We start from the raw sequence: 16,970 nt of genomic DNA, 5'->3' as shown, positions 1-16,970 counted from the left end.
ACAATGAAGAAGTCAGATGGGGCTGATGGCCCATCAGAAAAGACAATGGACTGTGGAATAGCTTAACCTTCTTGTGGGCATTCTGGCCAATCTATAAGCAATGGCAGCTATAACATTGCAAGGGCATGTGACCAGACCACATGTCTCTGGACTCCAACTTGGGATGTCAGTATTTTTCCACAAACCGGTCTGGGAACCAAATTTTGAAACAAAGGGTTCCTGCCCTATATTAAAGCTATATAAGGCAGGGAGTGACCATCATCTGTTGTTCATCACTCCCTACAAAAGAAGACTCCTGGAAACACCTGAGAAACAAAGACTGATGTGGGGGAAGTGCTGGACCCAGGCTAAAGGGATTTCTAGCCCATGTATGAAAGACCTGGGAATTCCAAGCTATAAAGCAAGTGCAACTTGTCCCTTAAGAATCTGCAGCCTGCTAGTATCATCAGCCAGGGTGATAATTTGCTAATTCGTATCCTATCTTTCAAGTTTCTTAGATATTTTTTTGTTTATTTATTAGGTAATCTGCTTTGATCTGTTTGCTATCACTTATAATCACTTAAAATCTCTCTTTTGTAGTTAATAAACGTGTTTTTGCTTTATCTAAACCACTGAGTTGGAGTGAAGTGTCTGGGACATCATAGTTCAAGGGGCAAAGGCTGTTGCATATTCCGTTCCATGGGGGGCAGGAGAAGAGAACTCTATGAGCTTACACTGTACAGTTCCCTGTGCAGCACAAGACGGTATAATTTTGGGTTTATGCTCCAGAGAGGGTACATGTCTGGAGAGCTGAGAATTACCTTGGCTTTAGCCTTTCTACTGTTGGTTCATGCACTGGCCAGTTAGAGAGCCTGCACGTAACTGCAGCTGGCTGTGTCCCTACCTGTGTGAATGCTGGTGGAAGTGTAAGACCAGGAGTGGGTCTGCAGCTTGTCACAACAGCACAGGGAGAGGGAAAGGGGTCAGGGTTCAGTGGTACCCCAGTTTCAGACAGCACCCCAGAAAAACCCATCACAGGAGTCTCAGGGGTGAAGGCACAGCACAAGTGGGAAGAGGTGGAATGGGTGGTTGTTTTAAAAGTTATTTTAGGAATATTCTGCTGTTTACAATGCTTGCATGTGTTTAGGATAAATATTTGGTTTCTAATAAACTGTGTCCGGTTTCAAAGTAGCAGCCGTGTTAGTCTTCATTCGCAAAAAGAAAAGGAGTACTTGCGGCACCTTAGAGACTAACTAATTTATTTGAGCATAAGCTTTCGTGAGCTACAGCTCACTTCATCAGATGCATCATTGGGAACAGCAGCAGGGCTAAGCAAACCTCCTCTCCCAAGGGAGAGCAATGGCCGATTGTGGACTCGTGGATGTAGATTGGCACAGCAGGATTGGGGTCGCTATTCAGCGTTTCTGCAGCGTCGTCCCGCATACGTTCCCCCCCCCACCCCCCCGGGAACCCAGGGATGGACGGGCGGGCGGCCAGGAATCGCTCTCGGCGAAGGCCCGACCCTCGCTCGCGTTCTGCCCCAGAATTTTGCAGGCCCGGAAGCTACCGGAGGGCCGCTCTCTCGAGCAGGGCTCAAGCACCCCCGCCCTGAGCAACCAGGGTGCCCAGGCTCTCCTACGCTGCCGGCTATTTGCCCTCAGCCCCTTGTAGCCAGTCACTCCTCACCCCGCCTGTGAGGAACCACCGCATGCTGCCCTCCAACAGCGCCACTGACGCTGAGTCCCCCCCACTCAGCCCGCCCATGGCGGGGCCCCGTATACCGAAGTCCAACCACCCCCTGAACGACTAGTAAAGAACACTCCGCTAAGCTCCCTGTATTTATAGGCCTGGGTGCACTGCGCAAGCGCATAGCAAAGCCCCAGCACTCTCGCTCACTTCCTGTTGCCCTGGGACCGTTTCCGGGTCACTCGTCGTGGCCACGCCCCTTGGTGCTAGTGTGGTGCGCAGCGTACTGCCGCAGCCCCTCGTTCCCGCCGGAAACTTTTCTTCAGGAGCGTTGGTAGCCGAGCGCGAGGGACTCCCCGGGGGGGGGCGGGGCGGGGCCATGGCGGGAGGCCCCGGGCTGCGAGGCCGCCGCTGCCGCTTTGCCTCCTGGCTCTGGCTGCGCCCCTGCTCCGGCCGCTGAGGGTCCCTGGGAGCTAGAGCCCCAGGCATGGCCTCCCCGCCGCTCCCGGAGGCGGGCGCCGAGCTGCGGGCCCTCCAAGGGAAGGTGGAGGTGCTGGAGGCGGAGCTGGGGTGCTGTCGGAGCCAGCTGGAGCAGGTGCAGAGGCTGCTGCGCCACACGGAGCGGCTCTATCGGGAGGCCCAGGAGAGCAACGGGGCGCTACAGACACAGGTACCGACCCCGTCTCAGGCCGCTGCGGGTCCCTCCCCTCCCCACTCACCGAGCCTCCCCCTGTCACCCGGGCACGCCCTCCCCTCACCTCTGGGGCTGCTCCCCTTCCCGCACTGGCGCGGCCCTTTCCTTAGCAGCCAGACACCTCATCAGTCCCTGAGTATTCAGGGTTTTCCCTCAGAGATCCGGGTCTGCATGCCCAGCCCCATGCTCCCTCTGGCTCTTGACAGGCTGTGGGTCTTGTTAGTCTCTCATGTCGCTGAGCTGTTTTCCTCAGCTGCAGCACCAGACAACCATAAGCTCTAACATTCTCCAGTTCACAGAAAGTCCTACAGAGATATTTGATCTAATTTCGCTTCTCAAGTTGAGTGCCCAGCACTGGAACTTAGTTCCAGCATTTTTGAAACCATTGCTTACAAGTACATTCTATATAGTATTCAGACTTACAAACCTGGTTCCTTAATCGAAAGGGAAGGTTACACTAGGGAGAGGCAAGAGAAGGAAAAAGATAGAAGACAGCCTGGTAAAGATTTGGGGCAGTATGGGTCACAGAGATTTTTATAGTGTTGACACATCACTAGCTGTGGTATACTAAAATGATAAACATTATCCTTTAGGGTCACATGAAAAGTGCATGTTTGAATTTTAGTCTTGTACCTTACAAACAGTTAGTGGTTTGGTCGCTTCCTTCACATTTCCTTCTTTAATCAGTATAATTTTAATATGACTGGAATGTAATCTTTGTTATGACACCCACTTGTCTAATACGTGGGAGTCTCAAGAAACTAAAATCAGTTATGGTATCTATGATAGACTTAAATAGTTGTTTCTGTACAATATATGCAAGAAAATAGAGCAGTACAGTTTTCTGAGATGGTAATTATAATGGCTTTGATTTAATAGTTTTTATAATGCACGCTTTTTCCTGCAGGTCGAAGAGCTGAGTAAGGAAGTCCATGATAGGAAGAAAAAAGAGAGAGAGACATCTAGTGTAGAAGTGCAAACTGAAGACTATGATTCTTGGCAACAGTCAGGTAACCAGTGGAAATTGCACTGGAAGCAATGGAAAGAAAGATCCTTAACACTTTCATTAATCAGTTAAATTAGTTCACTGACTTAACTAACTCCCTAAATATTGTTCTCCATTTCTTATTCATTTGAAGTTTATTTTATATGCACATGTAGCTCCCCTTCCTGTCCTGCATCAAACACAACTTCTTGTCATTGCCTTTAAGGCCTTTCACTATTGAGCCCTGTCATTGTCTGTGAAATAAAACTGCTGATCCAGGCTTTGTACTGCTGGTGATTAGTTTCAGTTGTCCAGTTTTCTGCTTCTCCTTCAAGCAGTCATGCTGCCTTCTATGCATGCAAAAATACTTCTTCATCAAAATTTGGAAAGCTACCTGTGAAGAACTGAGAATGTGATTCTACAATTTTTGAACTCTGTGTGAGATTATGAACCCCATGTGTCTGTGTCAGATTGCAAACTCTGTTTTGAATGTGCATCCTTCGGTCCTTCTCCAGGTTGTGTTTGCCTCCATGTTGGGTTGGCATTGGAAAGGCTGGTGACAAAAGAATAACAGTAGGGGGGAGTTGACCATTAAATACCCAATAGTTGCTAATTTGCTAAAAGACTGGTCCCTGCACGGAAGAACTAGTTTAATGGGGGAGGTCTCATTGGTAAGTCACCTAACAGGGATCTCTGCTCATGTGAGGAAGCTGGCAAGGGGATCACTGGACCTGGGGCTAAAGGTTTTAAAAGGGTAGAAACTCATCGCTCAAGGGTCCATTTTGTCAAGTTCAGGAGGGAAAAGGCACCCCGCATATAGAAGCCTCATGAGGAAGGAGGGCCCTGTCTGCTTTCCAGAGTCTGGATGGCCCAAGGGACTCAGACCACAGCCTAAAGACCCCAGGGGATCCAGAGCAGAGCGGCTTGGTTTCCCCTCCGAGCAGTCCTAGTCAATGATTGGGAAGGGGCACTTACTAGGATCTAGGGTACCATCCCCTTATCCTCTTTTAAATCCCCCTTTAAAAACAACCTCTGCTGCGATGCATTTAAATAACTATTGTCTGGCATTGATTAGGCAAATGCTGAGTTGCGCTTTAAGCTTTTCTACTAAAGACAGTTCATTTTATTATTGTTTCATCATCCCAGTCCATTCTGTTTTATCCACTTATTATGTGCTGTCTGATTTCTAGATTGTGAGCTTCCAGGGCAAGGAGCTCAGCTCTTTTTGTTTGTTTTTGTTTTGTTTTGTTTGACTTCTCTGTGCAGTGCCTAGCACAATGATAATGCTGATCTTTAATGGAGGCTCCTAGACACTAGCATAATAGAAGAATAAATAACAGGATTACTTGTGCATACACTTCAGCAGTTGCAGAAGTACACTTAAGAAAGTTTTCATTTGCTCAACAAAAGTGGGGTAAACCCAAAATGGTGCATACAACCTGGAAATTGAGGCTAGTTAGCCTATTTGTGAAAAGTGAAGCATATGCATTAGGGTCGTCAGGCTGATTTGTGTAAAATGTTACTTTGCTAATTTATGCAATTTAAACTTTTTTCTACAGATTATTACAATTATCAGAATTATTGTAACAACATTGATGCTCAAGATAACGCATCTGAACTATCACTGCAGCAGAACCATGAGAATGAAGGTCCCAATCCTAATTCTACAGAGCAGACTCAGGCAGGTGGTGATATTCATTCACACATTGGTAGCACAGAACTTGCTGAATGTGGACAAGGGGATAACTTAATCGAGAATTTACAGGTAGTAGAACTGTGTGTTTTGAAATACTTTTGGAGTCCTTAATCTGTCAACATGTCTATGATTTTGAAAGTCTAGCTTCAGTTCCAATATTACTGTCTGAGATAGCTGTTTCAGTGATCCAGTACTGAAGATTGTTTATAATTTTTTCTCCTTTTGTGCAATAAAACTAGGGTCCCAGTTCTGCAATCAGGTCCGCCAGTATGGATCTGGGTGCAGGATTGGGGCTAGGTTGTAAAGGTGTATGCACATTTTAAAGCAAGAAAATTTTAAGAAGCACAGAATTTAGATTAGGAGCTATAATTGCAGCATGTTTTTACACAAAGAACATCCTTCTAATCTGCATTATGTAGAACCATAAACTCACAACATCATTTATAATTTTTTTTTTTAAAGCAGTCACATAACCTTGTATCCTCTATGGATAGCAGTCCTCTGATTTAACCATCTCTGTAAAGCTGGAACCAAATGAGATTTTTTTTTCTTTTAAGGAACAATTTAAAGAAAGTGTGTGTGCGTGTGGTAGCATGGGCCTTGCCTGGCATGGCCTGGAAGCATGAAAAGTAGCCCAGTCAGAAATATTTGCAAAACGTGTGCAGGTAGGTTGGAGGTGTAGCTGGAGAGGTATACAGGAGTGGACAAGGAAATTGAGATTGCAGTCAGAGGTACTGCATTGGAGGTGAGTGTGGGAAGAAGCCCCAGACGTGTGGGGAAAGAAAGTGTAGCAACCTGAAAGGGGAAAAAAGGATGCTTTTAGATGCGTTGAAGATAGATGGAATTAATGGATCGAACAGTGGTAAGGCTCTGACAGTGAGTAGGAACTGCAAAGGAGAAGGCTCTTTTATCATTAGTTGTGAAATTGTGGGAAAAGCCTGGGAGAGAGGGTCCGTATTAGAAGATGGGGGAAGTAGCAGAGGAGAAAGGGAGAGACATAAGGTCAGAGGTATCTTATCTAAGGCCATGTCTGCACTTACAAGCGTGCAGCAACACAACTGTACCAATACAGCTGTGCCACTGTAAGATCATTTGTGTAGCCACATTATGCCAACAGGAGAGAGTTCTGCCATTGACATAATAAAACCAGCTCAATGAGCGGTGCTAGCTATGTCGGTGAGAGACATAGCTTATGCTGGCAAAACTTACGTCACTCAGGGTGTCGTGGGTTTTTTTAAAGTTTTGCCGACATAAGTGTCAGTGTAGACATGGCCAAAGAATTGATACTCACCATAGTATCTGAAGTTGGCTGCAACTAGTATACACAGTTTAAAAACAAAGCAGTTATTTTTTAAATGGATCCTGAAATGAATGGGGAGCAGAGGGGAGTTTGAGAAAAGGTGTGTGTTGTGGTTATACTTCTTTTGTATGCTTGAGAAGGTAGACAGTAGCATTATGTGCATGCTGGAAACTGGAGAGCTAGAATTTGAAAGGTTCTAGAGAAAGGAACTTCATCAGTTAACGGGAGAGGGGATGAAACCATGAATGGGGGGTCTCAGCAAAGGTGGACTCAAACCAGTGATATTGATGTTTGTTATAGAGTTTATGGTCACTTTCTATTAGGGGTACATTTATAAATAGTTAGATGATCTATGAAAGTTTTAATAAGTGATAGATACTGGTATAACAGAACATATTCTAGATGGTTATATGCAACCCAGTGACCTGGATATCAGTCTCTAACACATACTACTCATGTCTATAACATACTTATAACCTCTATTACTGATTTATTAACCTTTTATAAACTAATAAATGTACCCTTCATATAGTGTGTGACTCTATTTATAAATTACTCGGATAACATGGTGATGAGCACATAAATGCATAGGTAGGCCTATATGGGCATAGTTGCAGTGCTCATAAGGATTATGTCGATTACTTTATTGGATTGAAAGTACTTACACTCAAATCTTCTATCAACAGAATAGGTATAGCATGGGCATTTGGCAGTGCCAGCTCTCCCACTTCTCTATGCTGTCAGTTTGCCTTACCCCCTGATGTAGGTAGACGGGGGTGAGAGAACCTGGATTTGTGCAGGAAATGGCCCAACTTGATTATCATGCACATTGTGTAGAGAGTTGTCACTTTGGATGGGCTATCACCAGCAGGAGAGTGAATTTGTGTGTGGGGGTGGAGGGTGAGAAAACCTGGATTTGTGCTGGAAATGGCCCAACTTGATGATCACTTTAGATAAGCTATTACCAGCAGGACAGTGGGGTGGGAGGAGGTATTGTTTCATAATCTCTGTGTGTATATAAAGTCTGCTGCAGTTTCCACGGTATGCATCCGATGAAGTGAGCTGTAGCTCACGAAAGCTCATGCTCAAATAAATTGGTTAGTCTCTAAGGTGCCACAAGTACTCCTTTTCTTTTTGGGATAAGAAATGAGTTCACTCTTCGCCTGTCAGTCTTGCACCTCTCAAAGTATCTCAGTTGTGGTGCTGGTTTTGCAATCTAGTACTTAAACGCTGAACTGAGAACCAATGTTTATTTTATAAAGGTCACTGTGGGGCCAACAGATGGTAACTTTCTTCACTACTGTCAGTAACCTGAGTCACTTTTGAATTGAGTAATGAAAAATGAAAGGCTTTGGGTGGAGTTCTGGCCCCATTGACCTGTTAGTGGGAGTATTGACATTGTCGTCAGTGCAGTCAGCATTTCAACCTCTTTTTCTCCACTAACAATCCTCTGAGACCTCCATATCCCTGAGGCACTAGATTTGTATCCATTCATTAACATTGATATTTCTTTAAAATGCTGAAGTGTGTTACAATGGAAGAATAAAAGCTGACCTTTCTTGTAGCAGGCAACTTACTTTTTTTATTATCTGATCTTAGGAACCAGAAGATACTTCATTAGCAGAAGGTACATTAGCAGAAAGCTTGAGAGCTGCTGCAGAAGCTGCTGTATCACAGACTGGGTTTATTTATGATGAGACTACTGGATTGTATTATGACCACAGCACTGGATTCTACTATAATTCGGTAAGTTTCTTTTTCAAAATTGTTGCTGTTTTACATATATGGATCTGTTCTATTTGCCTGATATAATAAAAGTTGGAGTAATAAAGATTGATGGAATCAACAGAGAACTAAGACCTGAGCTGATTTTATAATTTAAAGTAAATATTGAGTGTGCAAATATCCTGAGAAATAATTTGAAAAGAAAAGGAAAATTTCATCTCCAAGCAAGTTTTTTTCTAAACAGAGTGACAAAACTGGAGTAACACTTGTTTTCAGTGGTTTAACTCTAGACTGAAACCAATGCAACAGAGGTCAGATGCTGCTAAATATTTTTCATGGGACATAAAGCTGTTTAAGTGGTACACTCTGAGAAAAAATCACAAAAATGTGTCCCTTGATGTGAACAATATAAATCATGTTTACCGTGTGCTAAGGAACTCTTAATAGTGTTTTCCATAATTTTTGCATTATTAAGTTGATGGTGTTACGGTTTCTGTGAACCAGTTGAAATTCACTGTAGTTCAAAGATCAGTGCAAACACTTACTCTCAAATTGTCAGGTTCCTCATACATGCAATTGCAGTGTTTTGTGCAATCATCCAGTTCACATATGCGGTTTTAAAAGTGCAATTGCTGAATGATGATAAATGCCAGTATGAAAAGCAAATGTAGGCCTTTATCTAGTTCCTTTCAGACCTTGTGTACTGTTAACATTTTTGTACCATTAACAAAGATGTCTCTTAAGGAGAAAATTATTTCTGTAGCAAATTATTCTACAATAGCAAAGCTTCTGTTGGAATCTTTATTTTAAAATTAGACTTAGAAACATGAGCTTAAAAATAAGTCAAATTTTGAACAAAACAGATTGTAGTAGCCTACCCTGAGTCATTGAGATTTCTCTGCTACCAAAAGCCTATTCAGAGAAAGTGTAGGAAACCGTTCCATTTAGCTGGATGCTCTTATGATTAATTGAAAATAATTTTGGGAGAAAATAAAAAAGAATATCAAGAGTATGTCTACACTACAGATTACTTCAGTATAATTTACATTGCTCAGGGGTGTGAATAATCCACACCCCTAAGCGACATAAATTATACTGACCTAAGTGTGCAGGCAGGAGTTATTAAAAGTCAACAGAGAGCTTAGAGCTTCTTCACCAGAAGTGCTGGAGTGGTGCTGTTGTGCCACTGTGATGATGTAGTGTAGACATAGCCAAAGACCTCAGGCAAAGTGGATCAAACTGCTTCAAGAGTTATTCAGCTTCAACAATATAGATGAGTCTTCATTTATGAATGTGGATGTCTTTTTCTTTTGTAAGGCGTCTATTTTGCTATGAATGTAAGAGCATACATGTTAATCTTAATGGAAGTCCTATACTGAAGGAAGACTAGACTCTTAAATTTGCAACACTGCATGGGCAAACTCAGTCATATGCTTTAGCAATGTATGTAATGCTCATGAAAAGTGCTATACTGACAGCACTAGAAAGTGTAGGACAGCTACAGCATAGACATTGGTTTTACAAGCTTTCCAACACACTCACCATTTTGGCTCAACCCTGCACCACCTGTTTTATTCTCTGCATCTAGGGATGCTTATTCCTAATGTTTTATTTTTCAGTATTGTTAATGTGTTATTGATGTGATAGGATGCAATCCTGTAAACATTTGAAGCCAGTGGGGCTACTCACAGAAGTAAAGGTAAGCCTGTGTATAAATGTTTGCAAGATTGGGATCATAGGGTCCAGCCTCATTCTGCATTACAGTTACTTGACCCTTTACTTGTGTTTTCTTGTCCAATGACTGTCACTATAGCAATATGTAATAGAATTTAGCGCATTGTTACATTTATATGAACTTCACGCACAGTTCTTTATTAATTTGATGTTTCACTAGGCAGTACATAAATCTAATTAAAGGATGCATTTTGCTTTATTTTTCTTTTTAAAGGAAAATCAACTTTATTATGATCCAACCACTGGAATTTATTACTATTGTGATGTTGAAAGTGGCCGATATCAGTTTCATTCACGAGTGGATCTTCAGTCTTACCAGGCTTCAACCACTCAGACTAAGGATAAAAAAGGGAAAAAGAAAAGAAAAGATCCAGAGTGGATTACTGCAAATGAATATAAGGTAATTTATTTCAGATTTGTAAATATTTATCAAAGGCAAAAATTATTTTTCTGTGAGCAACTTGTGATTGTGTGGATTTTGTGAACTGAAGGAATGATATGTATCCAAAATGTCATCAATGCATCACTAAAAGTTAAGAATTAACACCTAGAAAGTGTTTAAAATAATTTTATGATTGAAGGGGCTAAAGTGGGGGCCTTAAGTCAGGACATCTTTGTTTTTCTGAGTTTGAACTGTAATTGCAGCGCAAAGTATATACAACACTTTAAACTCTCACATGAGCCATAACTCTGCAGTAGATACGTACAACAAGGTGAATTGAGGAAGAGATTGCTTTTATGTTAAACACTAATGTTACCTTAATGTGTGTGTTTTTAAGTTCTTTTTTTGTGTATAAAAACGTAGGAAAACTTTAAGAAAAATCAATGTGAATACCTTTATCCCACAAGCCCATTCCATTGACATCATCTTGAATCTATAGTCATTTGGATCCAATCTGATCTTCATAGAATTATTTTAATTAATATTATATCCCACCTTTCTATTCCAATACCATTTGTTCAGGCCATCTTTGTTATCTACTGTGTCAACTGAACTATTGCAATATGCATCTTAATACATACACATTGATTTCAGTGGCTGTTTATTAAGAAAAGTTTAGCTCCTCTTTGACTATATTTTGTCTCCCAAATGCTAAAACAGTTTACTGTGTACTATATTATAAGTAGACATTTTGAACTTAGGCATATTATCATTTTCAAGTTGTACAAGTTGTGGTACAAGTTCTGTTGCCATTGATGCTCATAGCAGAATTAAAGAAACATCTCCTGATGCATACCAGTATTTGCTATGTCAAATGATTGTTGCAGAGGAACACCATTTGAATTGTAAATTAAGTTTTTTCTACTACTAATTTAATGATACATGTTGATTACCTCTGTTCACAGTGCTTGCTAGTTTGCATTTCTAAAACAGAATGCGGTGTTATCTGTTTTCCTCCATGAAATTACATGAGCATCTCAGATTGCAGACAGTCATGTTGTCTAAAACCTAGAATAAACAAAATTAATGCTTTTTACTGTAGGGATTTTCAACCTTCTTGAATCAAGTCCCCCAACTAGCATTATTCTTTTTTACTTGGAGCCCTTCCCACTCACCCTACCCTTACAATAGTGAGTGGGATACTGCCACCTAGTGTTGCTAATGCATTTGTTCAGAAGGTATCAGGCAAATTACTTAAAATGCAAGTCAAATGGTACTATAAAAAAACACCCCATCCCTGTATTAGTGCTGCCAATGTCAGTCAGCGTGAGAAGTTTGGGCTTGTTTGGTATTGGAACTAGGATCCGTGCAAGGTTCAGTGTTTGAAAGGTCATCTACTTGAAGATGTTTTCTGTACTTTGTCTTCAATGCTGTAAGTCTGGAAAACCCAACTTTGCATGGGTATGATGAAGCAAAAGGTAGAAAGAGTAGAGAACTCTGGGAATTTCTCTGTAATTGAAAGCCAGAAGTTTGAGAGAGAAAAAGTGCCAAAATGGTCCTCCTGTCTGCTGTTGCATTTCAGCTCAGTTTGTTGTTCTTCTGCCTCCGCTGAAAGATGGCTTTAACCTACAAAAATGAGCAGATCATGAGCCCAGGCAAATGAGCTGCAGTTTTCTTGGAAGTAGTAACTGAATAGTGCTTTCAGTCCCGTCACATGTTCAACAACGGCAGCTTGTAAATCATCATAATTAGGCTTGAAAGGATTAGATTTTTATCAGTAAATGTCAGTTTTACCATATACACACATACCAATGAAAAATATTTCTATCAATAATAATTGAAATTTACAGAGAGGCATAGTAAGAAAATGGCTCCTTGAAAACTTATTAGAGTTTGGTTTAACGAATTTACTTTGTTTATTTTGACATCATGTTGACAACTCATGTTTTAATGATTATAAAGCTGGAATATCAACATCTGTCACTAAATAACTCTTGTTTGGACCCCCCATAATTTTCCACAAGTGTGCACATTTAAATAGCTAAAAGTAAAAGCTTAAAATAAACAGACGTTAGCCACTACATTATAAAAGAATAAAAATCAAGTTCTGCCAAGCCAATTGCCACCCCACAATCGTAAAGGAAATCTGAAAATGTGGGAAATGTTGTAGTTTCCACTTGCAAATCAAGAGGCTCACATGTCCTGTTTCTGAATAGAATTTGTTAATTTATCTGATAGGAGGAGATTCTTCACTTGCATAGATGCATTTAGTGAATTCAGATGGTTGAAAACTTTAACAAAGTAAGCAAATAGAGGCAGCCAAGGGCAGTCATGAAGGTCTTTGCATCAGTTAAGATGATTTTAACCCCTTCACATAACTCAAAAAGGCGAAGTATTCTTCCTCTTGATAACTACCTTTGGTTTGGAGTAGTAGGTGGTGATTATTGTCATGCTGTCTGGAGTGGCTCACAACCATGACAACCAACCTCAGGGCAGACTCAGAAAGCAGGGCAGAAACCCCAAACTGGTTGTATGCTCTATAATTCGATTTCACCAACCCAATAACAAGGTGAACTCAATTTGCTCAATATAACAGTCTTACTGTGAACTGTCACTGCAAATCCCAAGGCAGCAAATGAATATTATCTAGCACAGTGGCTCTCAACCTTTCCAGACTAGCGTACCCCTTTCAAGAGTCTGAATTGTCTTAGACACCCAAGTTACACCTCACTTAAAAACTACTTGCTTACAAAATCAGACATAAAAATACAAAAGTGGTCACAGCACATTTTACTGAAAAATTGCTTACTTCCTCATTTTTACCATATAATTATAAAATAAATCAATTGGAATATAAATACTGTATTTACATTTCACTGTATAGTATAGAGAGCAATACATATAAATGATTGTATGAAATTTTAGATTGTACTGACTTGGCTAATGCTTTTTATGTAGCCTGTTGTAAAACTAGGCAAATATCAAGATGAGTTGATGTACTCCGTGGAAGACCTCTGCGTACCCCCAGGGGTACGTGTACCCCTGGTTGAGAACCACTGATCTAGCATTTCAGATTTCTGTTGCCTGGTGTATGTTGAAAGGGGTTGGCAAAAAAGTTCTTCAGAAGTGACTCAGTGCACAAAACTGACATAAACAAGCAGTTGTACAGCTCTAGCAATATCTGTTGTCTTCTCAAGTTGGATTGCATTGTATTGACTCATCTTAATATATTTCAACACTTGATGTTTCACACCACTGAGTTCTGAAATTCTGCAACTCACTGTGTTTGACAATGGAATGGCACCATTCTGCACAGCTGAGCTTTCCCCAGACATAATGGAACAAATCTCCTTTGCAACTGGCAAAATCAGTGTGTCTGCTGTGGTTTGAGGCTTATTAGTACGACACGGCACAAGAAGCTTTCAGGTGCTTTGCAGGCAGTGTAGCATGCTTACTCATAGTACTTTTTGACTGCTTTAATGCTTTGAGACTTCCTTTGAAAAAGTCAGGTGGCTACCATTTAGTCCACGATGTTTCATCTCAATTTGCAAGATTTCAAGCTGCCATTAGCCAGTACATCACCACAGACAATGCTTTGTGGATGGGGTTCATCTGCAGGGCCAATAAATGTAAATCCCATTTCCAAGTAACTTTCTTCATATTTCCAAACTTTTTGTTTCTTCAAAGATGAAGCACTAGTACAATCACCATCTCTTTTCACGCCACAAAAACTGATCCATTTTATGTACTGTACAAGGCAGCTATTTCTAATGATTAAGCACTAGAAGAACTGCAAAAGTGGATGCTCCAAATGCCTGAAGGAGAGGAAAGGTATATACCTCAGGTCTCTGGCCCCCAACTACTTACAATACCAGGTGGCAACCCCAGAAAATAGACTCCATTATCTGTTTGCAGTTATTTCCCTGAGCTAAATCCGAAGATAGAGTACTTAACCGTATCCACAAGACACTCAGGCCTAAAGTTATGAAAATGGCCTCCAGTTCTGTGGGTGCTGTTATTTACACCTGCAGTTGCATACACTTAGTAATGATCTGATTGTACCTGTAGGTTACTTCACCAGGCATCTGAAGGGCACAGACTTCAGGTTCCTGGCTCTACTTGTCCAGTTACCTACAACACTTGGTGGCAACACAGGGGTTCAGCCCATTGCCTCCCCTTTCTTAGCCTTAGGTCTGGCAATGCCCAGGGCCTCTGGGCTTGGAGAGCTACAGAGGTGCCCACATTGGCAATACCTGGAATTGTGGGAGGGGGCAAAGGGCGGGCGCAGCTTCTTGTACAATAAAGGGCTCTTAATGGTAACTCCAGCCACTCCCTACTCCATTTCAGCCTCTGGGTAGTAGCAGCATTAAGGCTATAGGCTGTGGAGGGGAATACCCGTAATGGCTAGGGCTCTGGACAGGGATTCTGGGAGGGGAGGTTGAGGAAAGGGCTCTGGCCCTACTTCCATGCAAGCCACACACCCTTAACCTGCAGGCTTGATGCTTTGAGCTCTCCTGAGGGATTGGAACCTTTAATGGCGTTGCAACCAAATGCACCAGGTTGCTTTGCCATTCACTCAAGTTTGGCCTGGCTGTCCTTCCGCACTCCACGTGGTAGCAGTGATCCAAAGGCATGTCATGCTCAGTAGTTACGTAGAAACATTTCAGTTGTTCGGGAGAATTGTTAATAAAATAAAAACATTTTGTATCAGAAAGCAAGGGAAAATTACCTTTGGGGGGAAGTGGAGTGGCAGAATTTTATTCAGTTAATGTGGATCTGATAATTTTTCATAGCAAACTTGGAGTTAATTTGTTTGGAACAGGCGCTTAAAATAGTGTTGCTTTGTCATAAGGGTCAGATCCGTATTGCCTAAAATATAGTGTTACAAATAATGGTCTTAAAGTGTTTTACTTTGTCAGTAAGTACAAGTACACTTAAATTCTGGATCGTTATCCAGCATATATCATACATTGCTACTAGAAACAGCTTTTTATTTACATTCTCTGCTTTTTTTGTAAGAAAAATGTTTTTTTTCACAAATAACTTGGAGGGTACTCTAGCTGAAGCAACTAAGATATTATTTGCCTTGCTCTCCTTCAGACTCCCTCCAGTTTTCAGTTTGAGAGACAAGGTGGAGAAGGATGAGACTTCCTTTTTTAGGCATCCTGCTGTTTTGAGAGACCTGTCCAAAGTATGCACAAATTTACTGAGTATAGTTGTGCTCCATCTTTATTAGAAGACCATCTCCATTAAGGAACCAATTTTTGTTAGACCCCTTTGGTAGCTTCTTAATACAGGTTTCACAGTACAATTAATCTCTAGTTTTCTTTCATTCTAGGTGAAGAGGCCACTAGTTGACCCCCTTTACAGTGCTAGTGGAAGTAGTTCCTTACCTAGAACAGTTGCCATGAGTAAAGTAGATTCCCACTCTGGAATATCAGAGGCAGCAGGCCATCCCAGTCTGAAAGCATGCATTTGGCAGCTAGCACGGTTGAATAGCACAGTGAACTCTTAGGCTTGTGGGAGGGAAGCTAGTGAAGGGGGCATTTGAAAGTAGTTGTATTTTGTACAAATGTCCAAATCAGTAGTAATGTGAAAGCATAACTCTACTGATGCCACTTCTCCCCCAGTATATTACAGATGCATAGCTTAATTCAGCTAATGACAGGCTGCAAGATTGAAAAGTCATAATGGTAAACGCTTGTCTGTTGGGGGGGGGGGGGGGGAGTAGACCACTTAAAGTTAGTTCTGAGTGATAAAGTGTTTCACATATCTAACAATATTTACAAGAATAAGACACCATAAAAGTTGTTAAGGCAACCCTTTACCCTAACTAGCAAAAGCATATCAACACATCTTGGTGCTTTTCCACATTCCCCTTGTTGTCGCCCTCCACTTCTGCTGTGTAATCATATTCCATATGGCCCCTTGGATTGAATGAATTTGATTTTTAGTCAGATATTTTATATATGAAATCTTGTTAGCAAGTGAAATCTTGTATGGAGGTTGGATGGTATAGTCAAAAGGCAAGAGTAAACATTCACAATTTATGATGTGGTCTATGTTAGATGCTTTTTAGCTATGTACCTTGGTCAAGCAGGCAAATCAGTTTACAACTTGATTGGGCAACAAGATATGCATTAACATGAAAAAAACCCAAAGTAGATAAGATAGGCAGTGCACAATTTTCTTAAATGTAGATGTTGTATCTTTATGAGCACAATAATTAAGGAGAAATGGTGTTTCCAAAGTTAACAGCAGTTACTTTTTGCTGTTTTGTAAATACAAGCAAATGGCAAAACGTAAATAGAAAATGAAGTGTAAAAATAGTCTTATATTCAAAATTTATATTGAAAATAGTCACTGAAAGGTTTTTTGACCATTTTTATATAATTACATAAAACTTTATTATTGTGGTGTTCTTAAGCATCTTATCTAGTTGAGTTGCAATACTTCCATTTTCAGTGATCATCTTAATATATAAAGAAATGTATTGAGTAATAAGAAAATTTCCAGCTTGTGTAGAAATTGATAGCACTTGTTACATAAATACTAGGGAAGATTTTCCTGTTGTAAAACTTACCTTATAATTAATTAGCTGCTGCTGTCATAAGTCATTAGTTCATGTCCATAAGGTATGTGGTGTTTCTTGGCAGCATTGCATGTCTAGTCTTTTTTTTTTTAAGGCATAAGAGAGTCAATTTATAGTAATTATTTTAGCATTTTAAAGATGTCTTTTTAATCTGAAAATGAACCAGGGTTGTTTGTAACTAGTAATGTTTTATGGTT

General features: G+C 40.9%; 1 protein-coding gene across 2 annotated transcripts in view; it reads left to right on the top strand.

The window, feature by feature from the left end:
- Positions 1–1,913: 1,913 nt before the first annotated feature.
- Positions 1,914–16,970, top strand: part of AGGF1 (angiogenic factor with G-patch and FHA domains 1) — a 37,844-nt gene continuing 22,787 nt past the window's right edge. Inside the window, exons 1-5 of one of the 2 annotated variants that reach the window (XM_048849534.2) lie at positions 1,914–2,335; positions 3,267–3,369; positions 4,904–5,025; positions 7,940–8,086; positions 10,014–10,199. In XM_048849534.2, the coding sequence (XP_048705491.1) occupies positions 2,153–2,335; positions 3,267–3,369; positions 4,904–5,025; positions 7,940–8,086; positions 10,014–10,199 (741 nt within the window). In that variant the 5' untranslated portion in view covers positions 1,914–2,152. Of the gene's footprint in view, positions 2,336–3,266; positions 3,370–4,903; positions 5,110–7,939; positions 8,087–10,013; positions 10,200–16,970 lie in introns of both variants that reach the window. The other variant, XM_048849533.2, reaches the window with a different exon arrangement.

Source organism: Caretta caretta, chromosome 5 (assembly GCF_965140235.1).
Source record: "Caretta caretta isolate rCarCar2 chromosome 5, rCarCar1.hap1, whole genome shotgun sequence".
NCBI lineage: Eukaryota > Metazoa > Chordata > Testudines > Cheloniidae > Caretta > Caretta caretta.
Note: the sequence above shows the minus strand (reverse complement) of the source record. Positions and strands in the feature narration are given on the sequence as shown.